Raw genomic sequence first — 26,062 nt, 5'->3', positions numbered from 1 at the left:
CGGACCCCAACCGACCGAGCCACCCAGGCGCCCCTGCCCTTGGCTCTTATAGCAAAATGGTCTTAAGGGCTGCCTTGGCCTCCCAACAACATGGTGTCAATCAAAAGGGGAGAAATAAACCTGGAGTTGACCTAAAGGTGGTAATTAACTAAAGCGAAGCTTCAAGGAAAATGTCAAATCTAAATTTGGCCCCAAGGGGCGCCTGAGTGGCTCAGTCGGTTGAGTGTCCGACTTCGGCTCTCAGGTCATGATCTCAGAGTTGGTGGGTTCGAGCCGGGCTCTGTGCTGACAGCTCTGAGCCTGGAGCCTGAGCTTCGGATCCTGTGTCTCTGTCTCCCTCTGCCCCTCCCCTCTTGTGCTCTGTCTCTCTGTCTCAAAAATAAATAAACATTAAAAAATTTTTTAATTTGGCCCCAAATCATGAAGTTAACCTGAGTTTGCGCCAGGTTATTTGTGCATGCAAATGAATGCAAATTCCATCACTCCCGCCTCACCCCCCCCATCCCCGCCAATGCCCTTTATTTGTTTTTTGGTTTTTGCTTTGCTTTACTTTTTTTTTTTTTTTTTTGCCACGACTCTATTAAGATTGGCCAGGCTTGAAGCTGAGAAGCTGTTGTTTTAGGAACAGAAGGAAAACTCTCCCCACACAGGAAAGAATGTCATGGGGGCCTTACACCGAGGCTACAACAATGAATAGACACACTTCTTGCAACACCCACTCCACCAAGAAATGGGGGGCGCGGCATTTACAGTAACTCCCAACAGCCAGGACTCGCCAGCCCGGTTTCTGTGACTGCAGAGCCTGAGGGCATGTGGGTTTCTTCACTGGAAGGAAGACTTCGTGAGCTGAGCTGCCGACATTCAAGGAAGCGGACAGCGGAAGCTGGGGCCGGGGAGGTGGGGTGTCCTGGATGGATGCAGTTGCACAGACATGGGTTCCATACTGAGGGGCCACACTTAGGAAAACAGGGGTGGCCTCAGCCGTGAACCTAAGAAGGGGCTTCTTAGGCCAGAGATTGTACAGTTAGAAACTTGAGCAACTCGATGTGCTTTATTGCTAAGTTAGTATGATGCAGAAGAATGGGGCATCGCTGCACTGCCCACCCTCCCGGTGCGCCCACCGGTGTCCGACCCGCCCGGATGTGTCCTTTGCTGCTTATTTTCCACGGCGGAAGCAATGATTTGAACAGGGCAGGTGCTGAGATCTTCCCCTTTATGTGCCATCCGTATTAAATGGGCTTTGCCCATGTACCTGCCTTTGGTGAAACACAGGTAAAATTACACGTTGCTGAGCAACGGAAGCTTCCGGCATCGCGTGTCCTCCTTCGGCTCTCTCCCCTTCCAAATCATTAGACATCGTTCACGGCTCCACGTCCACACTGGGAATAACACACGAGACTTCACATCATCTTGAAACGAAAAGTGAGTGGCCCTGCTTCCTGGCAACGAGATGTCCACGACGTGGATTTTCCCAGAGACACTAGACTCTTTACATGCCAAGGCCGTCAGCTAAGGCAGACGCAGGTGGGGCGGATGGCTCGCTGAGCTCTCACAGAAAGCTCCCTACTTCCTACTAACACACATTCTAGAAAGAGAGGTCACATCCATTTGCTTCAAGGCGCTCTGGGGTTTTTTCTTCCCAGCGTGTGTGCGCACGCGTGTGGAGAATGAGTGTAAACATGGGCAGAGATGCTAAATGGGGGCGGGGCGTCTGGGTCGCTCGGTCGGTTGAGTGTCTGACTCTTGATCTCAGCCCAAGTCATGATCTTGAGGTTTGTGGGATCGAGCCCCTCTGCTGTTAGCAAGGAGCCTGCTTGGGATTCTCTCTGCCCCCACTGTCTCTGCCCCTCCCCTCTCTCAAAATAAATAAATAAACTTAAAAAAAAAAAAAGAAAGAAATGACAAATGAGGCATGTAAGAATGATTAGGTTCCTGACCTGACAGTTTTCCCCAACGCTCAGCAAACTCTCAACCACTCCAGGCAATGTTTACTTCAGCCATTCTGCTATGCCATCCAGAAGAACTCACCAAATATTGCAGTGTCACAGGAAAACAAGGCTTTGACGTGTTTATAACAACCTATCGCATGAAGCTATTTATGAAACCCCAGAAAGCCTTGGGGGCTGTCCAGTTTCAAGCCCCGCCGCAGGCTCTGGGCCATTAGCCGAGCACAGGCTGAGTAATCCCGTGGTGCGATTCTGGATCCGCCGACCCTGAGAATTTAGGGGCCTCGGGGACCCGTCTTAAGTCCTTCAAATGGAGGCCCCAAAAGGCACATGACTGTTTTGCTGTCGTCGGTCTCCCGGCAGGTATGCCGGAGTTCTGGCAAGCCCCCCCACTCTGCACTCTGCATTTCGGGGTGCCGGTTGACTTCACTTGTGTATTTATATCCACCTTGCTCCAAAAAGGATGTGAGGCAGCGTAAGGAATAGTAAACACACACTCCCTCATCGTGCCCTCGCTGGTGTGCCTACGTTCCCGCAGGGGACAGAGTGGATAAACACCCCACCCTCGCACTAGGGCTTGAACGACAACATAAAGAAAGTGAAACAGGGTTGCAGAACGTGACATGGGCTGGGGGTTGGGTAGCGAGGGCTGTTTCAGGGAAGACCTTCCCATAAACTAACGATGCAGAGAGAAATAAAACACTCTTTGGAAATGGACCGCGTTCCTCGGGAACAGAAGTCCCTTATTACAAAATCCACGAGTGAACATCCCAGCGCTCTGACCATCATTTCTTACGGCCGGGCTGCTGGGGGGTGGGGGTGAGAGACCAGAGCTGTCGCCCAGAGACCCACACTCAGAAGGGCCCGGTGCATGGGGTTCCACGCCCAGTAGCCGCTGTCTTGAAGTCTGTAATAACTTTACCTCTGAATTTCTGTGTTTTGAAGGCGCAGGCTGATGGGACAATGGCGCAGGGCCCCGGGACCCTGCAGCCTTACACCTGGCCCACCTGCTGCCACCTCCCCCAGGGCTGGTTCTTGACTCCCTGCTTCCTGCCCCCTGATGTGTGCACTTCCTTACCAAGTCGTGGGGCACGGTCTGGGGCATCTGTGACAGTCTGTGCTGCCTAGAGTACCCCCGTACCCCAGGGACCATGACATTGAATCGAAGGTAAAAAACAAACAAACAAAAAAAACAACCCAGCATGACAGGTCCAGAGAGAGACCACAGAAGGAAGAAAGAGGCTTTTTGTCTTACACTTTGAACAAGCAATCCAACATCTTCTGTAGCTGGCCCCGTTCACACTAAGTGCCACCCAGGCACCGTGGAGAAGGCACAGGTGGAGTTTTCTTTCTGCCCACTGCCTGCTCTCCCCCCCCACTCCCCGCTCCCTGTGCCCAACCACTCTTGCACTCCCCCTCCTTCCGCAATCATTCGTGGACCTGGGGAGCTGCTGGGTCCCAGAGAGGACACTGGCCGCCCCTAGAGCTGCCGTGTCCCGCAGGTCACAGTCAGGAGCCAACTCGCTTGGTCTCCGTCCCCTTGTCTCCTAGCCAACCAGGCGACAGTTCCAGCGATGTTTTCCATATTCTAAAAATCATGGAGAACAGAAAACAGGAGTTCAAGAAAAGACGCGTTTCTACAGCCGAACCGGGAGCTCTCTTTCATCAGGCCATTCGCTTAATTTCACTTTTCATTTCCCAAGAGGAGGATGTAATTAATTCTCTTTTAACCATATCCTCAAAGAAAACCCTTTCCTGCGGATTTAAGAAACTTCCCACCAGGATTGCCGAGACCCCGCCGACACTGGTTCTTGGTCTTCCGCGGAATCTGGATTAGAGATGTCACGAAAAAGCTTCCTCAGCCATCCACTGAGCCTCACTGCACTGGGTGACTAGGGGCGACTGCCAACTGTTTCGTATCTCCCAGGGTCACCCCGACTCAGACAACAGACAAATTTCTACAAACTGCATAGGAACCCAGCTGAAATAAAAGTTACCTTTTTTTAACTTTTAAAATGAATTTCAGAAAAGGGGCAACACATTCTAGGGAAAAATGAGGACCCGATACGCACCACAATGACAAATGCTCAGACGTGGTACTTGGGTTCCTAAAGAACCCTAAAGAAGCATTTGGATTTATTTTATTTTTTTTAAATTTAAACTCAAGTCAGTTAACATCTAGTGTCGTATTGGTTTCAGGAGTAGAATTTAGTGATTCATCTCTTACATACGACAGCCAGTGTTCATCCCAACAAGTGCCCTCCTCAATGCCCACCCCTTACCCACCCACCTCCCTCCATCAACCCTCGGTTTGTTCTCTGTACTTAGGAGTCTCTCGCAGTTTGCCTCCCTCTCTGTTTTTATCTTATTTTTCCCTCCCTTCCCCTATGTTCATCTGCCGTGTTTCTTAAATTCCACATAGGAGTGAAATCATCAAATACTTTTGCACTGTTGGCGAGAAGTATTTGGATTTCTTACATGCTACTTGAATTTCTAACCAGGCACTTGGATTTTTGACCAGGTATTTGGACTTGGAGTACAATACCTGCATTTCTGCCATGGTATCTGAATTTCTAGAAAAGGTACTTGGAGAGCCGTCTTGGAACTTAGATTCTTGATGTAATATTTGTATTTCTGATGCAGTATTTAAATTTTTTTAATGTTTATTTTATTTTTTGAGAGAGAGAGAGAGAGAGAGACAGAACACAAGCGGGGGATGAGGAAGGGCAGAGAGAGAGGGAGACACAGAATCTGAAGCAGGCCCCAAGCTCCCCACTATCAGCATGGAGCCCGACATGGGGCTCGAACCCATGAACCGTGAGATCGTAACCTGAAATGAAGGCGGACGCTCCACCGACTGAGCCACCCAGGAGGACCTGATGCACTATTTAGGTTTCTGGGGGCGCCTGGGTGGCTCAGTCGGTTTTGCACCCAACTCTTAATCTCCACTCAGGTCTTGATCTCAGGGTTGTGACTTTAAGCCCCACGTTGGGCTCTATGCCGGGCATGAAGCCTACTTAAAAAAAGCAAAAAAAAAAAAAAAAAAAAGATTTCTCATGCGGTCCGACTCAGTACACAAGCCCCACGCTGGGGTCCTTGGTGCCAGGCGTGGGGCACGAGCTTGGCCGGCTACGCCCAGGCCAGGCAGGAGTGCCTCACTGTACAGATGGAGGCACCCCCCACCCATCTGAAGGAGCGATGCTGATCTGCCAAGGAGTGGAAGCAGGCTGGCAGGGAGTGACCCTGAGACAGGAGCTCAACAGCTCTGGTCCTCAAGATGCGCCCCCCCCCCCCACCTCCCGGTGCTATTTTCCATTAAGGTTATGGACCAGAGGCGGCTCGTGAGCCCAGCTGGGTGGACAGAGGCCACTTGGAGTAAACAGCCAGACGAGGAGGAAGCTTGAGTGAGTGGCAACTGATTATGTTACTGGGCTCTCCGGGAGGGAGACTGACCACGTGGCTTTCCAAGCGGAATGGATTTGTAGCAACATGAAAAAAAAGATTTTTTTTTTTTTTTAAACAACTACACGGCATTCAACAACATTTGTAGAGAAAGGAGGGTCTGGGGATGTATAATGAGGTGCGACCGCCTCTACCCTGGAGCAGCACAGTCACAGGATGATCTCATCACTGCTATTTCCTAAGAGTCCCGGGGAGGCTAAATGCCTCCTCTTTGTGGTATCACCATGTCCCCCTGTCCCAAACACACCGAGCACCACAGTACCCAGATGATAGCACGATTTTTTTTTAAAGGAAACATGCCTTGATTCTCAGCAGGAGGAAAAACAGACAGCCATGGGTTGTGAATCACTCATTAAAAATTAAATAAATCCACCCACAACAGGAAACAGCACAACAGAATGTCGGCGGTGACTTCACGTTGGAAGGAAGCCAGACACAGGACTTGGAAACAGTGATGGCTCTGAGGGTGATCTTGCCCACACCGCGTGCATTCAGGATGCTAACTTCATCCCCGCGACAGGCACTTTCCAGCCTGTTCTTCTGCTGAGAACTCACACCAGAGGGAAGCAGAGCGGCCCCAGGGGGTTTCCATGGTTTCTGAAAAGATTAAGCTATCTGCCTTCCCAGGGAATCACTTCTTTGGGTACCACCAACCATCACGCAACCCCCAGAACCATTTGCCAGAACGGGTCTCAGAACGGGGGGAAAGGGCCTTTGTTTTACTAACTCGTGTTTCTGCTCAAGTTTTAAAATCAGAGCCGAAGGATTCACAGTCTTTAATTTGTGCACGCACACAACATCATGGGAAGAAGACTGCCCTTCAGAAATGTTTTCCCACTGGGGCACCTGGGTGGCTCAGTCGGTTAAGCATCCAACTTCAGCTCGGGTCGTGGTCTCTCGGTTTGTGGGTTCGAGCCTCGCTTTGGGCTCTGGGCCAACAGCTCGGAGCCTGGAGCCTGCTTCGGAGCCTGTGTCTCCCTCTCTCTCTGCCCCTTCCCTGCTCGTGCTCTGTTTTTCCACCTCTCTCAAAAATAAATAAACATTAAAAAAAATGTTCTCCCACTAATAAGGCCCTCCTTTCTATGCTTCCTGGTTCTTTTGGAGGCAGTGGGAGCTAACATAAACAAGAGCAGAGGCAGAGAGAGCGGCAAAGGATGGCTGCTTTCCTTCCCAAGCGAAGGTTGTAAAACATTTACATCAGGAGGTAGAGACAGACTTCCCCCTGGGAGGGAAGGAGACGGACGTAACTAGTGGATTCACAGCAGTGGCTCCTTTAGGGAGATTCCTGTGTTAACGCCACATCCAGACAGGCATCACCCTGGATCATCAACTTCGCGTCTAGAAGAAACCTTAAAGAAATTGTCACCCAGCCCTTTACTTTTTTAGACCAAGAAGGTACGGCTCAGGGCATGAAGGGGCGTGTCTGAATCACTCACACTCTAGGTCTGTCCAACTCCTCTCCTAGGGTTCTGTGCAAAACGCACAACCCCACCTGCTAAAAGAAAGGATTCCGACATAGGCCCTACGGGCAATATTTCCTCAAGCCGGAAACTCGGACCTACCACTGGGGTTTTGAACACCCGGCACGATTATGGGCCCACAGGGGCCGCCTGAAGCACACCGGCGGAGGGAACAGACAAAACCTGGGAGGAAGCCGGGCAAGTGTGTGCAAAGAGATTAGAAAACTGAATTTGGTCAGCACATAGCATGTGGAAACACTCGGAACGCTGGCCAAGATCAACTCAACTGAGCGTAAAGTCGTTCCAAAATATAATTATCTGCCAGCATGCCGTTTGCCGGACCCGTGGGACATGTCCTCATTTATTGCTGTCCTCTATGCCTCGCATAACTGCAAAAGGATATTTTTTCATGATGGAAAATGTTGCTTTCTATTCGGCAGGTCTGCGTCCTCACTGTGGGGGGCGGGAATGAGTGCGGCCCGGCTTTTTGGTTTCAGAGGGAACCTGTGCCCCTGGGGTGGGGGCCGCTGCACACGGGTGGGTCCCTTCCCGCTGTCCTATCCGCTCACTTCTCCCAGGTGGCCTGGGTCTCTGTCTTCACTTCTTCAAGGCGGAGGTGAGAACGCACGCCTGTGCTGCCTCCAAGGAATCTCGGAGGCCCGAGTGAGGTCGTGAGCCGGAGCTCTGCAAACTGTAAAGTGCTCTGCGTGCGTGTGCGTGATTATAAACGGCACAAGGCATTTAACTTATGTGGCAAAACAGGAAATAGATCAAGTCCTGTTTTGGTGAATAATAATTTCCACCAACATGACGATTTTAAAAAATTCATTTCTCAGCAGCAGCAGCAACAGCGTGGTAACGTGGTGGCTTTCAACATATTTTTACGTACAGTATTTGAACACAAAATCTCTATCATTGCTGACAGCAGACCAGTCTTGGTAGGGTTGTTTGAGATCAGTTAAACGCCACCAACGTATTTTTAAAAAGTTGTTAGAATCCAGTCAGTCCCCATCATAAAAATCATACAAATCCATTTTTTTTTTTTTCTGGCTTGTTGCTTATTGCTTGTTTCCACTCAAAACAAGAAGGAAAACTACTCAGAGAATCCGTTACAGGACGGATTTTCGTTCAGCAATTCCACAGAGAGTTTTCCAACATCTTAAATATTTTATACCAAACTCTGTACCATAACAAGCTGTTTAAAAAAGTCACCTCAGAGGGTCAGTCTTCGAACAGAATGGATTTATACTCCTGTTGCCCAGTGTCCCAGTTCACATGGGGACATCCCCCAGGCCGTGGGACTAAAGATGGGGGCCAGCGAGTTCCCGCATCGAATGGGGGTCCGTCCCCGCTCCTAACATTGTGCAGACCTCATTCCCAATTCTGTGGCCCCGGGGGCCTCAGAAATCCCTCTGTAAATCACACACCCAGGGGGCACCTGGGAGACTCAGTCGGTGAAGCGTCCGACTTCGGCTCAGGTCGTGATCTCGCAGTTCGTGAGTTCGAGCCCCACTTCAGGCTCTGTGCTGACAGCTCAGAGCCTGGAGCCCCCTTCCGATCCTGTGTCTCCCTCTCTCTCTGTCCCCTCCCCTGCTCATGTTCTGTCTCTCCCTCTCTCTCAAAAATAAATAAACATTCAGGGGTGCCTGGGTGGCTAAGTCAGTGAAGCGTCCAACTTCGGCTCAGGTCATGATCTTGCGGTTTGTGGGTTCGAGCCCCGCGTCGGGCCCTGTGCTGACAGCTTGGAGCCTGGAGCCTGCTTCGGGTTCTGTGTCTCCCTCTCTCTCTGTCCCCTTCCCTGCTCATGCTCTCTCTCTCTCTGTCTCTCAAAAACAAATAAACATTAAAAAAATACATTTCAAAAAAGTCATACATCCCAAAAGTTTGATACACCTCCTGTCCTCTTCCCCGCAGTGTGACCGATGCCACCGTCAGGCAGAGGACGCCATCTGTTTCCACACCGAAGTGCACAGGCTGGAAAGCCCGGCACACAGAACGCCAGCCCTGCCTCGTGCACCTGATCACAAGCTCCTTGAAGGACCAACTCACTGTCCTGCAGACCAGGTCCTTCCCACGTTCTCACTGTGTCATTTTGAACTAAAATGCCACTGCACAAATATAGCTGATAAGGCAAGTTAGGAGGGTGGGTCTGATTATAAAAAAAAAATAATAATAAAAAAAGGAAATGTCCCATTTAGAATGAGTGGGATTCTGACGTGTCACCCAGTCAGCCTGGGGCCCAACAACAAGTGGGGATTGTTTTCCTAAAAGGTGGACCTCACCGCGGATTCCTGGCAGTCGGACAACCCGCCGGCCCTGAGGCAGCCGGCTCTCCACGGCACCGTCCCTGGGCACCACTTGGCCCGGCTGTGGTGGATTAAAACAGTTTCCTGAAGCATAAATCCCAGATTTCCTGCACGGGGCTGGACAAAGCGAACGGAGGAGCTTGCCAAATTTTCCCTTAACGACCGCTTCCTGCTAATACTCTTGCACTGGATTCTTAAACGCCTTAGGAATTATATCACAAACAACCACGACCTGAATCCCAAGCGACGAGAAAAGTTCCCCTTTCCGGCGCCCCTTTACCTCCGGTCCTACGGGGATGATGCTGGGGAGCCATCCCGGCCCGCGAGAATCCATGTTTTCCTGTCAGCCGGAAAAGGGTTTGTGGAAGAATTCCAGCTCTGAACTGGGTCCCTAGGAGCTCAGGGGCGAGACACGAGTTTATATACAAGAGCTGTGTTCCTATTTCCTCTAAGTGGAAACCATGACCGCTTAATATCCATGGCTTGGGCATATGACAAACAATTACCTAGCGGACCCTTTTAGGTGGTACTTCTTGGAAGAATGTTGAAACTTTCCTGGGGGGAGGGGGGTGGAAATGGAAACAAATAAGGGATGAATCCGTTTGTCACCAGCCGGTCCGCAGGCATTCTTCCAACGTACTGTCCCCTTCCAATCTCAGTTACGGGAGAATAACTTCTTCGCGGTTGGGAGCAACACATTTTGCTCGGATAGGAAACCCAGAGGATCCGCTGATGCTAATAAAAACCCAAGAACAGGGCAAAGGCAGGAGATCGAAGTCAAATATCTGAGAAGGTGTTCAAGTCTTGTGAGCTCTGCACATCATACATCATGCTTGTCATTTCTGAAGACGCAGAGCCCAGCAGAGAAACCACCTGCAGAAACGTAGGCCCAGCTGAGGTGGTCAGAAGGCATGTTCCAAGGGGTCCGCCCTGCCTTGCCAAACACAGGCCAGGCCCCCGCACCTCATTTAAAAACCTTCAGCTTCTTCTTTTCTTTTCCTGCCTTGGTGGCCATTCCCGCCAACACCGAAGAAGAAAAGGGACTTCGAAGAGAAAAATCACACATACGGAAACTGACAGAGGAGGAAAGATACATCATTAAAGAGGAGACAGCTAGCGACTGAATACCGCAAGTTAATTTTAAAATAAAATTCACTGTTAATATCAGCACTTTAATTTCATTGCCTTTTATCCCTTTGGTATTTCCAAGAACCAAAGTGAAACAGCCAAGTTACAGTATCATTTAATTTTCCTCACTGGTGGATACCCTTTGGTATAACAATACAAGACCTCCCAGAGCCTGGAGAAGATATTTAAACCTTAATTACGTGTCTTGCATAAATTCTTAATTCTGACATTCCACTGCATTATTTAAAGACAAGGCAACGGAGACCCACAGAGTCGTAAGCGTTGTCGGGTTGAGGGACTTTGGTCATGTTCAATGGTGGATATGAATTATAGTATTACTTCCCCAGTCTGTATTTACATAGTACAAAAAGGAGAAACAAAAGAAAACCAGGGGGATGGTGGTCATGCTAAAAAGGCCCCTCTTAATCCAGTTTAACAGGGGAAAGTGGACTCTTTTTTTTAAGGCCAGATATTAATATAGAGCGTCTTTTTTTTTTGTTTGTTTTAATGAAAAGTCAGAGTGTGCTGCTAGAAAAAAGAACTCCTTTGCTCTCTGTTATAGTACTGGGACATACATCACTACCCACTTAAATGCCCGCTTGGTATTTTTACTTTTTAATTTTAATTGCAACTTTTTAAAAAGTTTATTCATTTACTTTGAGAGACAGTGTGAGCAGGCGAGGGGCAGAGGGAGAGGGAGAGAGAGAATCCCAAGCAGGCTCCATGATCAGTGCACAGCCCGCTCGAAACCACGACTGTGAAATCACCTGTTAGTCGGATGCCTAACAGACTGAAGCAGTCAGGTGCCCCTTATTTTTATGTTTTTATCTTAAGAGAGAGAGAGGGCGCACGCATGTGTGCAGGGGGAGGGGCGGAGGGAGAGAAAGAGAGAGAGAGGGAGGGAGGGAAAGAGAACCTTAAGCAGGGTCCATGCCCAGGGTGGAACCCACGGCGGGGCTCCCTCCCACAATCTTAGGATCACAACCCGAGGCAAAATCAAGAGTCGGACGCTCAACCTACTGAGCCACCCAGGCGCCCCTAAATGACATCTTTAAACGTTGGAAACAACTGCCATAATTTTGCGATGATGTTAATTACATCAATTTTATTACCTGCTCACTCGGGGTGAGCTCATTTATCCATTACAATGACCCCAGGAAGGGACTGACAGCTGAGAGCAGAGGGGGCGCCCAGGGCTCCTGGGTTCACCCAGCAGGTGTCTCCTGGGCTCCTGCAGCCACCCCACCACCTGAGCACCATGGCTTGGGACAGTCACCGACCTCAGGGGGCTTGCTCTCTCCTGCCCTGCCCAAAGTGAGCTATTTATTTAGCTCTAACCGACTCCAAACCAAATTTCTAAGCCCACAAATTAGAAATAAATTCCTTTCTGTTAGTGGAAATCCTGAAACTCTGGGACAAGACTCAAATGTTTAGCAGTGAATGTTTAGGCTAAGAGAGTCATCCAATGTTCTAACCCTGATGCCCCCAGCAGCAGATTCCAACAAAGGCTTTAAATGAGGTAGCCACCAAAGCAGGGGCTTATGCTTGGAACAGACTTTCCTCACATCGAAGAGAAAATTCCTAAAATAAGCAGCCCTTGTTACCTCACAACTCATAGCTTCCGAGAGCAACTTTTACTTTCTTTCCTCCTAGAAGGGAGGTGAAGCGGGGGCTGGGTGGCTCCATCCGTGAAGCATCTGGCTCTTGACTTCGGCCCAAGTCATCTCACAGTTCTTGGGTTTGAGCCCCATGTCGGGCTCTGTGCTGACAGGGGGGAGCCTGCTTAGGAGTCTCTCTTCCTCTCCCTCTCTCTCTGGGCCTCCCCTGCTCACATGTGCTCTGTCTCTCTCTCTCTCTTTCTCTCACAGAATAAATAAATAAACCTTAAAAAAAAAAAAGAAAGAAAGAAAGGGAGGTGAACGATGGGACCAGGTTGAGTGACATGGCCAGGGAGCAGGTGGAGTTGCCAAGAGGGCAGGAAACTCTGGAATGGGCAAATGGCAAGACTGGGTTTGGAGGAACCAGTGTGGAGTGGAGAGCCAAGGAGGGTAAAGATCAGATGTCATAACAAATCATAACCCGGATCTTGTATTTGGGGAGGGGATGAGTCTGTGGGATGAGACCCTCAAATGTTTCATTCCAGCAAGATAGGGAGCCTGTGCTCTTGACGAACAGCATGTTTAATATCCATTGAAACCAATATGGATGAGCCAATGCCTCTCGCTTAGGATTCTGAGGCACTAAGGGACTGAAGACTGCTTGTACGTAAGTCTCTACCCCTGAATATGATTCCAGTAATATTCCTGCTCTTGGAGCCCACTGTTGACTTTTGCTGAAGTAGATCGTGCCATTGAAAACTGATTCACATCCGATAATGATGGCATAGAGAAGAGGGTCAACGCAATTAGCTTAGCAGGTGACAAACGGAGCCTTCCCCATTCTCTATCTCGATAAACCGCTGGCTGTATCTGCATTCCTTTGAGACAGGGAGCAAGAGTCCTGTCAACCCACACAACCCACACGCATTCGATCGCACCGGGACTACCGTAAGCATTTACACCCAGATGGAACACTGCCACGAGACCAAAAGTGGGGGAAGCCAAAGCCAAACAATCGACCCACCGACCTTAGAATAATTCAAGAGGGAGTCAGAGTATTTCATACAAGGTGATGCATGTGAGAAATACAACATCCTGGCCGCCTACATCCGGTGCACTCACCAAACGTGAGCACACGCACCACCATGCCCCAGAGCCACCTGCCCACATACTGTGGCCACTTCAAGAGCTCTTAGATTTTCTCCCCTTGATTTCTTTGGGGGATCTTAACACCAGTAAGTCGACTGAGTAGAACACAAAAAGGCGGTGGTGTTTCCTTCTCTAAGTACTAGGACATCAGGGCCGTGGAACATTGCCTCGATCTCAAAAGGCATAAAACGACGTGACAATGACACTGTTTCTTTTTTTTTTTTTTAACCCAAAGTGCATTCCAGAAAAGCTCCTTTTCAGCAGTTTCCCCCAAAGCAGATCAATTTAAGAGGCAATTACCATCAATGCAATTACGTGCCTCTGTGTTCCCTAATAGTCATCCAATGTGTTCAGCGAGATAAGGAGAGGCCCTTTGAAAAGTACAGACAAATCAGTGAAAGGAGAGCAGGTTGAAATTGTATGCTCAACAATATAGTTCAGGAGACTGAACAGCAAAACCAGATTTCAAACACACACACACACACACACACACACACACACACACACACACTGATGTAACCAAAAGTATGATATGAGCCTCTTCAAGTAGGTTAAGGCATAACATTCAAATACACCAGCTGATCATACTGGCCCTCTTTCTCTAGAAATAATGCTTCGCTAACAATGAAATCCCATGAAATTCCACACCCCCTTTTTTTTTTGTTAACTACACATCAGAAAAAAAGTGTTTAAGTTTTGTACTCACCCAGGGAAAACGAAGGCTATAGTCTGAAAAAGAAAGGGGGAAAAAAAGAGAAAAGAATTAGTTTTCTGGTTACCTGTGTTAGTTAGTTGCTCATTCTAGTCACTTCTTGGTGTACAGCTTCAGTTGGATGTGCTCATTTTTGCTTCGTTGTTGGGGTCTTCTTGAGGCCTTTCTATCTATCTACGTGATGATGACATTTTTTGCTACAGTCATCAGCTTTCAAAAAGTGCCCTGCCCCAAGCTCTCCTGTGATCTCTGGTTGGCAGTGTTGGGGGTGGGGGCGCGGGGGCTGACCTGGATCAGAAGCACTGGGTGTCTAGTCCCCAGCCTGGGAGCCTCCGTCTTCCAAGGTGGTGCCCCCTGTCCCTCTTCCCAGATACCGCCTCTTAAAACCTCCATGGCTTGGCCCCTCATCCAGGTTTTCCAGCTAAACCATTATCCAGCCTGCTCACTGCTCAATAATCTAGCTTTTATGTCCTTTTCGTTTTTAACATCTCATCAGGATATAATTTACATGCCATAAAGTCCACCTGTGTACAATTCAATGGTTTTTAGCATAACCACAGAGTTTTACAGCCACCACCATACCTAAATTTAGAGCGTTTTCATCATCTCAACAGAAACCCCACGCCCATTAGTTCATTTTAGCTCTCCAGCCCGTCCCCCCCCCCCACCCCCTCTCCCCTGGCGACCACCAATCTACTTTCTGTATATGGGTTGGTCCCTTCTGGACATTTCACAAAAATGAGATCCTACAGGACGTGGCGTTTTGTGATTTGCTGCTTTTACTTAGTACATTTTTGAGGTCCGTCCATGTTGGAACATGTACCAGTCCTTTGTTCCTTCCTGGGGACGAATACTCTTTCATTTCCCATATACCATATACCGTGCTCTGTCTATCCACTCCTCAGCTGGCCCTCGGGTCCGTGGCCGTGGCCCTCGGGTTCTTGTTTGAGCGGCTAGTAGGGAAGCCTCACGCTGGAGCTAGAGACCATGAAGAGTTGTCACCACGCATCTGTGCCGTTAGATGTTTCGATCGCCACTATTTTTAAGTAGCTAATGCGGTGCCCGGTGTCTTCCACCCAAATAGAATACTTCTTATCTTAGTCATGGCCAGGCTAGATATTTTACACCAAAGACAGCACTCTACAGCACACAATCATAACAAGTTGTTGCAGGAATTAAGAAGCTGACCCGGGAAGTAGGTTGAAGTCAAAAAAAAAAAGCAGAAGAAATAGTTCTCCTAATACTAAGGAATTTTAAATCTACTTGGGCAAGTCTACAGCTAATGTGATCTTCAGTAGGGAAGACTGAATGCTTCCTCACTAATACTGGGAACAGGGCAAGAATGTCCACATTCACCACTCATATTTGACATTGTACTGGTCAACGTAATAAGGCAAGAAAAAGAAATAAAAGGCATTGAAACTGGAAAGAAAAAAAGTAAGACTTCAGCATTCTCAGATGACATGAGCATCCACATAGAAAATTCCAAAGAATCCACCAAAAATCAACTGGGAACCAGTCTGTTGGGTAACATATAAAGTCACAGAGTTCCCAGAGTGCAGCAGGGCCCGACGTAACACAAAGTGAATGGCGGGAAGGTGAGGGAGGCACTGATTGTTGGGCCGCCGGTGATCATGGGAGGTGAGGGGAACTGCTTTTCGTAAGAATAATTGTAAGAGTCCACTCCTTCCAATCCCCTAAGAGAGCCTGGGAAAATGCTGGGGAGAGAGACGTGTGTGTTTGTCTGGGGCCGAGCATGGTGAGAAGCCAGGAGCAGAAAGGGCTCTTGACGCTTCAGCCTTCATTAGAAATGCTCAAAACTACCTCCCAATGTAATGTTCAGTCATTTTATCATAAAATAAACCCAATGATACACAGAAGCAAAGGTGCAGGCTTGAGTCAAACCACACTGAAAACCACAAGGGAGAAAAGCCAAGAGTGTGTAGAACCAGGCGGGGACCCTGCCCAACGATGGTTAAACAAATGAATAAGCATAATTGACTACATACCAACCCAAAACACACACAACCATTTTGAATTCAGCTTTGAACTCCTGCTGTTTTAGTTTTTAAACTAAGCAAGGATACACGGAACTGTGGGCTGGTCAAATAGATCACACACTTCATAGCACAAAACCACAACTATCAGTTTCTCAAAGAACAGAATTAGAACAAAACCCAAGCAACCAGAATACCCTCTCCAGTCAACCCTCGGCACACGAACACTTCCTTCAGCCTAAGGCCCTGATGCAGACTGCAATTCTAACACGGAGCACAAGGTCTGAAAAGATGAAACAAGCACATTTAAAGCTGGGGGTGGGGGAGGTGGGTTCGCGGGAGCAGAGCTGCTCCTCTCGCCAGGAGGGTGTCTCTGAGCTGTTTGCATGGCATCATTCCACACCTGGAGACCTTTCTGGTCGTGGCAGGAATGGTGCCACCCTCCAAGCAGGGGACGGAGAGAAGCCATTGGATTTTGGATCCCGTCCAGGGCCGCTCACGATGTCTCTCCCGCAGCCCACAGCCAGTCCCACGAAACAGGCCAGGCGAGTCCCATTTGGAAGAAGGGGACACGGAGGCTCGGCAAGCCCCTTGACCCATGTCACACAGAGCAGGGAGGCAGGGAGGCTAACCCAGGGCTGCTGAGACCACTCTCGGCTGGGCCGCAGGGGCAAATCCAGCTTACCCTGGAGTTCATTTACCCTTGTTCGCTGGCCGTTGTTTTTTCTTTCTGTGTCTCCATCCCCAACCTCCCCGCCAACGAAGCCATAATTCTTTCAGGGCAGGGACAGTCGGCCTTTTCTTTACATTCCTGGCGTCTACCACCAGCTGCCAGCAGGAGGACCCGTGAAAGGCATCGGTGGGGCACAACACTGCCACAAGCAACTCCCTCAAATCCCTCCGAGCCCCCAGGGAAAGCTGCGCCGAGGTCTGTGTGCGGAAGACCTGGAAAGGCTCAGGCTGGCCGCACACGTCCCGGGCTGGGGAGGGAGGGGGGGAGACGTGCTTCTGTGGGAAGCCTGAGCCAGCGTGACCACGCAAGTGTGGAGGTCTGTCCCTGGGGCGTCCAGACGCGGCCACTCTGCTTCCAGGGCACAGAGGCGGAGGACGCCTGCCAAGCTAGACCCTGGGAAAGAGGTGGTGTGAGGACGCGGAACAGGGGAAATCCACCGAGAAGGGGGGGAGCCGGGCGGGTGAGGTCAGGAGGGCGGGCACGCCGGCAGGAAGTGGCCCCAGGCTGCAGGGCTCGGTCCTGATCGCTCACGAGATATGGAAAGACCCAGCAACGTTACCGTGTATCCAAACCTCACAAAGAAGAAAATAAAACTATGACGTTTAGACTCCATCTGCCGGGGCTGCTTCATTTAGGGAAGAAGGTAGAATTATGCTGACTTTGTCCAGCTCTGAGAGGGACGGAGCCGGACAATCTTAACAAACTCAGAGAAAAGTAAAATGTCTTTTGCACTCGCACCCTTGGCCCGAAGCATCCTAAACATCCAAGTGGGCGGCCTGTGTGTTGCTGAGGGTGTATTTACAAGCTACTCTTTCACGTGGCCCGGTGGGCAGCAGCCTTTCAAAGCAATTTGGATGCAGGGGTGCCTGGCTGGCTCAGCAGGTTGAGCCTCTGACTTCGGCTCAGGTCATGATCTCTCGGTCCGTGAGTTCGAGCCCCGCGTCGGGCTCTGTGCTGAGAGCTCAGAACCTGGAACCTGCTTCGGATTCCGTGTCTCCCTCTCTCGCTGCCCCTCCCCCAGTTACGCTCTCTCTCTTTCTCTCTCTCTCTCTCTCAAAAATAAACAAACTTTTAAAAAATTACAATGTTTCCATTTGTATTTCCACGTGTATGGTCTATCTAAATTGTGAACTTTTATGAAATTTTGCAAAGCAAGGGCACACAAACAAAAAAGCAAACTTGTGCAATCAAACACCATGAATCTGGGCTTGCCGCAGTCTTATCAGCGTGGTCAGACCCCACAGAGAGGACTGCCACCCTGGCCGCATTCTCTTGGATCCCAGGGTTTCCGGAGACACGGAGTTGTCCCAAATCGATCAGCTGTCAGAGCACTTGGCACAGCAGGAGTGTCGCTCACCCTCAGGCACAGCGACTCTCAACACGAGGAGTAGGGCAATCCATTTAGGCGGGTTGCCCAAAGAGCCTAAAATCCACTTACAAAGGAACAAACGACGGAAACCGCATCACATATGCGGTGAGCAGCGCAAGTGCAGGGCGCCCTGGCCGTGGCACGTCGGCTGCCTCCGCATCCCGTCAAGGAACAAGTGCACTCTGCCTCCACGCAGCAACTCACGCGATGGGACACCGTGCAAAATGCTCCCGAATCACCTGGGCTGCAGATTCTCCCTGAGATCAGACGCTGACAAGTATCACGGTCTCCTTGCCTACCTTCCAGGCATCCACAGAGCTGTTAATTTCTGTATTTTGTAACCTACAAAAGAGAGGCTGAGAAAGGCTGCTGACCTCACCCGAGGCGGGAAACCTCCCCGAATGACGAGCTGGGGAGAATCCACGATATTCTGCCCACCCCACAGCAAGCCGCCTTGAAGAGGTGAGAGCAGGGGTCCTTCAAACAATGTTGCTAAGGCTGGAGAAAAGATCTGTCTTCCCAACCCGTTTTGCCAATCTGTGACCAACGAGCTGGACTTCTAAATATCCGGCAAATTTTAAAAATGATTCAGGGACAGCCGCTCAGCAAAGACCCACGTGTGTCCCTGCCGGCTTCTTGACACTGTTTCTGAAGCTGGATCCCCAGTCTCCCAAGTGCACAGAAGGGCACCTCCCTAATTACCCCACGGTTGGGGGAGGGGCCTCTCTGGATTGGAAAACTATGCCCATTAGCAAGCCAATGACTCCATATTGACAAGTTCAAACGGCTGCTGGCTTCTGAACATCCATGCTCCTCTCTGCCATTATCCTGTGGGAACACAGGACTTTTTGTTTCCTTCTGAGGCACAGGGTGCTCTCCCAGCCCCAGCCTGGAGGGTGGACCCGCCTGTGCTCCCCTCCCACGGGCCACGTGCGCAGGTTTAGAACAGGCACGTGCCCCTCCCTCTGCCCGGAGCCAGCACGAACCTGGCTGTGGCAGGTCCAGGATGGCACCTGGTCCTTCTGCCCACCTCTTCACCGGCCCACCTCTTGCATTCAGCACAAACGATTCTCAAATAGTGACATTCGTCAATGTCATACTTTAAAAGCCTTTGCCCCAGAAGTAGCATCTTTGTGAAGGTTCTTGTGCTCGAGGACTAGGACAGTGTGAAAACATCCTTGGAGAAAGTGTCCACTGTATTGACAGGTAGTCCACACCAGAGATCCCGTCAAGTGCACACAGGGATCACTGAAGTCTCTCAATGCCCCCATAAAGAGTCTGGTTTAGACCTACTTTGCAGATGGGAAGACTGAGGTCCAGAGAGATTAAGCAACTTGCCACCGGGCATCCCACGACCAGGCGGTGCAGTGGGACTCGGGACCTGGGCACAGGCTTCCTGGAGCTCCCAGGGAACTAAACCAGCTGCACGAAGGACTTAAAGACAAAAGGGCTCTCTGCCTGGACTGTGGAGCTTACCCGGGCTGTGGGGTTTGTGCACGTCCCCAGGTCATTCTACAGCTGTGTGGCCCAGCTGGGGCTCTGAGCAGGGCTGGGCGCCCACAGCACGCTCAGCTCTACCTGGGCCCTGAAGGCGAGAGGAAGGTGCTCATCTTGGGACCCTCCCTCCCCTCCTCCACTCACCCCCTAGCCAGCACCGGGTGGTAGGTTGACTGCCCTCATGCGTGTCTGCTTCCATGAACCTCTTTTTCTCTAACTGTGCGGATTTTGAGCATGGAGGCGGAGGTGAGGAGACAGGGCTCCCCAAATACACCTGTTCCCACACGCCCTCCCCTCCCCCAGCCAGCCCACCTGGAAGAATCCGAGGGACCAAAACAGGTGTCTGAGACTCAGCCTCTGAGCCCCCCACTTCCCCTGGATGCTCACTCCCACCCGCGTCCAAAATCCAGTCCTGACACCGGGGGTCCAGCTTCCCCCGGGGGTGGGGGGGACATTACCCAGGGCTCCCGGCTCCCCAGGTGTGGAAGGTATGGATTTCACATTTTCCCTCAAAAAATTTCATGAGGGAAAAAAGTCCCTCTTGGTGGAAATGTACTGGCCTCTCAAACCCACATGATCCCTGCTCTATAAATGATGGCTCTTTCTATTCTGCAATCGTGTACGAATGAAAATTTCTAATAGATGGAGAACACCCGGGAGCCCTTGGCTTGTCGGCAGGTGGCACTGGTTCAGCCTCCACGAGGCCTGCTACGTCATAATGGGGTCATCCGTGAGTGTGCCCCTCCGTCGCTCCGATTTTAGTCACACACTGAGCTGCCTTACTCTGCCATTTTCTTCACACGAAACAGGGTCTCACCTTGAGCCTTGGCCCCAGAGACCTCTCATTCCCTGGCTGCTGGCTCCTGACCCCCTCATCCCACCCCATGTGGATACAGTAAACCAAGTCATGCTCAGCCACGTTCCCAGACAATGCTGACCAGTTCCCTTCCCCACCCTTGTGGACCCCAGGGTTCTGGTCTGTGAAATGGGCTCTGCACCCAGGGAAACCTGGGCTCCTCACGTCGGGTCCGGGCTTGCTGCCTAGAAACAGCAAACATCGGCATCTTTTTTTCCAGTTTGCAGGAAAAAAAAAAAAAATCAGTAGGTTAATCCAATCACTTCCCTTTGTCCACTACCGCTTGCTTACTGGCAGTAGAAGGACTGAAATATAAATTAACCACCAGTGGGAAAGTGGAGACCAGCCAGCCCCGGTGGCTCTCTGGGCCTGTTTTGGGGGCCTCACGAGCTTAGAGGTATCCTTCGATGGTGCACACGCAAGGCCGTGTCTTTCCTAGCGAACGCGGAGAGGAATAGCCCACGCGCTTAGAGCCGTGACTGGCCCAGGGGAGGCATCCACACTGAATGGGCGGATGAATTTCACGGTATTTGGAAGGAGGACCGAAGGACACAGGGACGATAAACCTGCACCTGCCCAGGCATGTCTGAGGACAATCCTCATCATCCAGGTGATGCTGTAGGTCGAGTTGGACCCTCAAGTCGGTGCTAGAGGCCAGGCGTATCTGCCAGGTGCCGGCAGACAGTGGAAAGTTCCACAGACCCCCTCTGAACACGACTAAATGTGTCCGCCAGCTGGGCGAGGCAGGGAAGAAGGTGGGACTGAGAACCGGCTCAGAGAGGGAGCGAACCTCATCCGAGCACTGCCTCCCCTGCGGGCCCTGTGCTTCTCGCTCTCCGCTGCCAGAGCCTTGATCGCATGTGACCTGACGCTGTTTCTCCTACCTCAGGCAGGGTGGATGGAGTCCGCAGGGCTCCCTGAAAGCAAGGCCTGTTTCCCTTCTCCCCCTGCCTCCAGCCTGTGAAAGGTACTGCTGATGGGCTTACTGGGTGCACGACGCTAATGGCAACTGAATACCGGATCGGATTCAAAAGATGTCGTTCTTGGTCTAATTAAGGTCCAGTGAGCCCCAAAGAAAACGATTTATCTCTAATATCTGGATCGTTAACGGATGCTTGCAGGTGCTAATTTTTAGAATGCCAGTTTCCAAGGCCCCTGCCTTTCACCAAGGGGCCCCAGGCTTGTGATCAGCCTTAACCGCCAAGGCTTTGGCTGATGACCCTCACGCTCAGCTGTGAACAGCAGCGAGCTGCGGAGGCCTGGGCAAGGCGAGATTTCCCAAGGCAGAGTAAGGGATGAGCCGTAGCGTTAAATAACTCTTCAGGAGGCCCATTATTCCCGTGGACCCAGAATGAGAGGCAACTTATAACGTGCTTCTTAATTTTAAATTCTCTATTGTTGCTGTTAATTAAAATGCTAGCTATTACCCGTCCTATACAAATGGCAAAGGGACCAGCAAAACATGCCAGTTCACCAGTGTTAACAAACACAGTTTTATTATCATATAAGAATAGCTACCGTTCACGAATAGAGAGAAGAGCGTTTTTCCGATCAGACTGGTAGGGACTGGAAGGGGGGAATGTGCCGGAAAACCACCGTCTGGAGAGCGTCACAGAGCTTGGAAGTTTCCGGGGAAGAGCCCCAGCAAGCCACCCACACGCGGTTCACGGGCATGGGCACCCTCCTTCTCCAGGGGGCCCCTTCCCACTTCTAACATCAAACCCCCCTTTTGCAGCCCCGCCAAAGTCACATGGTGCTTCCTCTCCACGGTGTCCAGAGCAGGAACCTTCCAGAGACGCCTCACCCACACAAAACTGTTTCTACCGTCCTCCAGACACATCGTGGTCTCCCCGTCCCCCACTCTCCTCACGCTGCCCCGGCCCAGAAAGCGTTCCATCTCAGCCCAAACAGCCAGGAGCTCATCATACCCACACCGTCCTCGACACCTCGTCCAAGCCTCCGGGCTCCCCTGAGTTTGTCCCTCCTGGCCGCCGTCCTCCGCTGCCCCATCCGCCTCGGTCTTCCTGCTCCAACCACACCTGCACAGCCACATAATATCGGCAGGCAGTGGATCAGGACTAAGTTGGACCACCCCTCCGATGCCCTACGGTGCGGGCAGGCACAGTCCACCGAAGGTTACCCGTGACAACGGCAAGGTGCACACACTCACCCAAAGATACATAACCCGTAGCTAGTTTGGTGCTTTCTGCTGGGAAATCTTGTCATCTCTACCTTGAACTTCTTACGTGAACAATTCTACGCACATATCAGCAACTCAGAAAATACCAGTTGGGTCAATGAATAAATGCACTTACACCGGTGGCTACCGTTCGTGGGGTATCTTCTAGGGTATCTTCTATGGGCTTGTGCTGTGCCAAATGCGGAAGGTCTAGGGATCAAAACAGACACACTGACAAACAAAACACAAGCATAGTTCTAGGTCACCCCCTTTGGAATTCCCAAAGACTGGCTTATAATCAGATCACTGATATGCAGGGGTGAGTTCTGTGACCACAGCCAGCCTGGGGGCTTTGAAACGTGGAAGCAGTGGAATCTAACCTGTGTTTGGCCAAAGTCAAGGCATCTTTCTCAGGAATGAGATTCCCAGGCAGACAGGGAAGCCAGAGAGTACATGGAACATTCTGGAAATGGCAAGTAATTTAAATCCTGGCTTTGAACTTGGAACAAGTCACTTAACCTTTTTGAGCCTTACCCTCCTCACCTGGGAAATAGGAATAATAATCCTCACCGTGCTGGGCAAATAAGAGAGGTAATCCACACGAGGGACCCGGCGCTGAACTCGGTATACAGAAGATATCCAATAAATCACAAGTACGGGTCTGGAATGAGAGGTGTGCTGGGCCTGGGATGTCGCAAAGGCGTTTGGATTCGGGCAGAAGCTGCAAGGGGGCTGCAGACGGCTGTAAGCCTGGACATCCCTCTCTCTGCCAAAAGGAAGGCCACTGTGGTGGCTGCAGAGGGGAGAAAGACTGAGTGTGGACAGTGGATCCGTGAACAAATATGGAGGCCACTCTGAGTCCAGGTGAGGGAGGGGGAGGTGCCCCTGGGGCGGCAGCAGGAGGGATGGAGTTGGGGATGGGTGGCTATTTAAAGACCAAGGGGGCTGAGCCCACCAGTCTTACAGAATGTAGAGGAAGGAAGAAATCAAGGGAGACCTAGGCCTGACTTGCGGGCCTGGGTAACGGGGTGGCCATTCCTCAAGACGGGGTCCTACTCTCAGAGTTCCCAGGAAGTGAGTTATGTGGGCATCCCGCACAGACACCAGAGGAGGCTGCTGAGAGACTCAAAAAATATATTAGCATCATAATAAAAGGAGAAGAAACACTCTAAAAATGGCACAATTCTTTTCCAGGAACCTGATATCCGGAGCAGAAAAGACGTTAGCTATCCCGAAGAAAGACTTTTTTTTTTTTTAAATTTTGTTTGTAATGTTTATTTCTTTTGAGAGAGAGAGAGAGAGACAGAGCATGAGTCGGGGAGGGGAGGGGAGAGAGAGGGAGACACAGAATCCGAAGCGGGCTCCAGGCTCTGAGCGGTCAGCACAGAGCCCGACGCGGGGCTGGAACTCGTGAACCGCGAGATCGTGACCTGAGCCGAAGTTGGAGGCTTAACCAACTGAGCCACCCAGGCGGCCCTCCCCCCCAAAAAAGACTTTGAAAAGTAGTAAACCAAGTGAGGAAAGATCTGTTCATCAACCAGCCATTTTGCTCAAATAACGACAAAAAGAAAGAACAACAACAAAAAATTTCAAAAAACACACCAAAACCCTGAAATATTTTAGTTTAATAACTTCCCCCAACCAAACTGTCAGATCTGACCCATTAAACCAGGTCAGTACTAAGAATCCATGTAACGTGCGCAGAGCAAAGGCTAGCTTTAAAACACGGTGATGGGGCGCCTGGGGGGCTCAGTCGGTTAAGCGTCTGACTTCGGCTCAGGTAACGATCTCATGGTTCATGGGTTCAAGCCCCACGTCGGGCTCAGCTCTGACAGCTCGAAGCCTGGAGCCTGCTTCGGATTCTGTGCCTCCCTCTCTCTCTGCCCCTCCCCCGCTCACCCCCTCTCTCTCTCTCTCTCTCTCTCTGTCTCTCTGTCTCAAAAACAAATCAACATTAAAAAAATTTTTAAACAATGTGAGGTGGCAAAGACTACCTTAAGCATCGATGTAGCATCTTAAAGTAGAAAAACTATCTCCATCTAGTGCCGAATTCATAACGAAAGGTGAGCTTTTGGAGACTTCATACATCACTGAGCTATTAACAAAACTGTCTCCGGGTTCCGCATATACTCTGCTGAGGACAAGCACCTATCTCCCCCCGCTGCCGCCACTGAGAAAGTTCCGTGAACTTGTAATGAATCCCTCCTCCACATCGAAGAACACTGCAGTATTCACTTGGAAACAAGAACAGCATTATAGCACAAATATGCTGCACCCCATTCTGGAACAATGCGCCGTAACAGAAGTGTGATGTCGGACCTAGAAAGGTCTACCTAGAAAGGTCAGCCCTCCTCTTCCACGGGGAGGCAGTGCGTCCGTTGTTCTCAGGAAAAAATTTTCGTTGTCTGTTTTTTTCTTTACGGCTCACGGAATCATCTTAAAATGCACGGGATTGAGTTGCTTCAGCAAACAGCCTGTGTAGGGTCAGGCATTTGAGCCAATGTGGAGATGTCAGAGGCTGGAGGGAGAGCCGAACTAGGATGTCTGCACACTTTGCAGGGACCCCTGGGGCCTCACCTGCCTCGTGCGTGGCTGGTGGTCTGTCCTGTAGCCCAAGTCTGAAGGGAGGGAGGGAGACCCAGTGTGTGTGTTCCCCGGGCCAGGGCCCTGCACACCATCGCAGTGGAAGGGTGGGTGACCTTGGGCAGGCCTCTACACAGGAGGTCACGGGCAGCTTCAGATGATGGTCCGAGGACACAGCATCCTATGAGCGAGCTTGCGAACCGTGAACGAGAGACGGTGAGGTCCAGAGAAGGGGCAGTTCTGGTAAGGACAGAAAGTCCAGGGCCGTCCCCTGGGGATGGCAGGGGGGTGGGGCCACTGGGGTGCACAGGGGTCAGAATGGCACTGATGATCCGAAGGCACAACACTGGACATTCCTCACACGGGAGCCCATCTATCCTCACAAGGAGCTTGAAGCAAGTTGCAGGAAGTCGAGTGCCCAGGAAGAGCGAGGGCCTGAAACAAAACCCAGCAGGATGCATGCCTTCCGCCCCTGGGCGAGAATGCCCCCAACATTAGGAAAACCCCATACTCCTGGTGCCCAGGCCAGAAGTTACTTCCCCCCTGGGAGACAAGCTGTGTGCAGAGGAGTGCTCCCCCAGGACCACGGTGGAGGAAGGGGTCATGACCCAGCGACCAGAGGAAGGACACCTGCAGTGAAGCTTCCTCATGGTCAAGAAGCACCACTTCCTGGACCGCCCGGGTGGCCCAGTCAGTTGAGCGTCCAACTTCGGCTCAGGTCATCATCTCACGGCTCGTGAGTTCGAGCCCCGCGTCCGGCTCTGGGCCGACAGCTCGGAGCCTGCAGCCTGCTTCGGATTCTGTGTCTCCTTCTCTCTCTGCCCCTCCCCCACTCACACTCTGTCTCTCTCTCTCTCTCTCTCTCTCTCTCAAAAATAATAAATGAATATTAAAAAAAAAAAGTTGTTTAAATGTGCCATTTCCTTAAAAAGCCAACAGTTTATCTGGTGTGTCCTGTGAGGACCCCGAGATGTTATTTTCCACCTAACCGTAAACTCAGGTCTAAGGTTCACGAGCAAATGCAAAGGAAGTCTGGCTCATTGAAAGCAGGGCTGGTTTCTGCAAAGGTAAGATCTCTGGAAGGTGA

The 26,062-nt window shown here is 50.8% G+C and overlaps 1 protein-coding gene across 7 annotated transcripts in view; it reads right to left on the bottom strand.

Moving 5' to 3' along the window:
- Nucleotides 1-26,062, bottom strand: part of PTPRE (protein tyrosine phosphatase receptor type E) — a 158,760-nt gene that overhangs the window by 81,859 nt on the left and 50,839 nt on the right. For 2 of the 7 annotated variants that reach the window (XM_027063400.2, XM_027063399.2), the window contains exon 2: nt 13,756-13,778. Coding sequence is in view for 3 of the 7 variants with exons in the window: in XM_027063398.2 (XP_026919199.2) it covers nt 13,756-13,778; nt 14,050-14,169 (143 nt within the window). In the remaining 4 variants the exon portion in view is untranslated. Of the gene's footprint in view, nt 1-9,454; nt 10,248-13,755; nt 13,779-14,049; nt 14,370-16,459; nt 17,479-26,062 lie in introns of those variants that run through there. The other 5 variants (XM_053207667.1, XM_027063398.2, XM_053207666.1 and 2 more) reach the window with 5 other exon arrangements.

This window comes from Acinonyx jubatus, chromosome D2, assembly GCF_027475565.1.
Source record: "Acinonyx jubatus isolate Ajub_Pintada_27869175 chromosome D2, VMU_Ajub_asm_v1.0, whole genome shotgun sequence".
Taxonomy (NCBI): domain Eukaryota; kingdom Metazoa; phylum Chordata; class Mammalia; order Carnivora; family Felidae; genus Acinonyx; species Acinonyx jubatus.
This window is presented reverse-complemented; position numbering and strand designations above follow the sequence as displayed.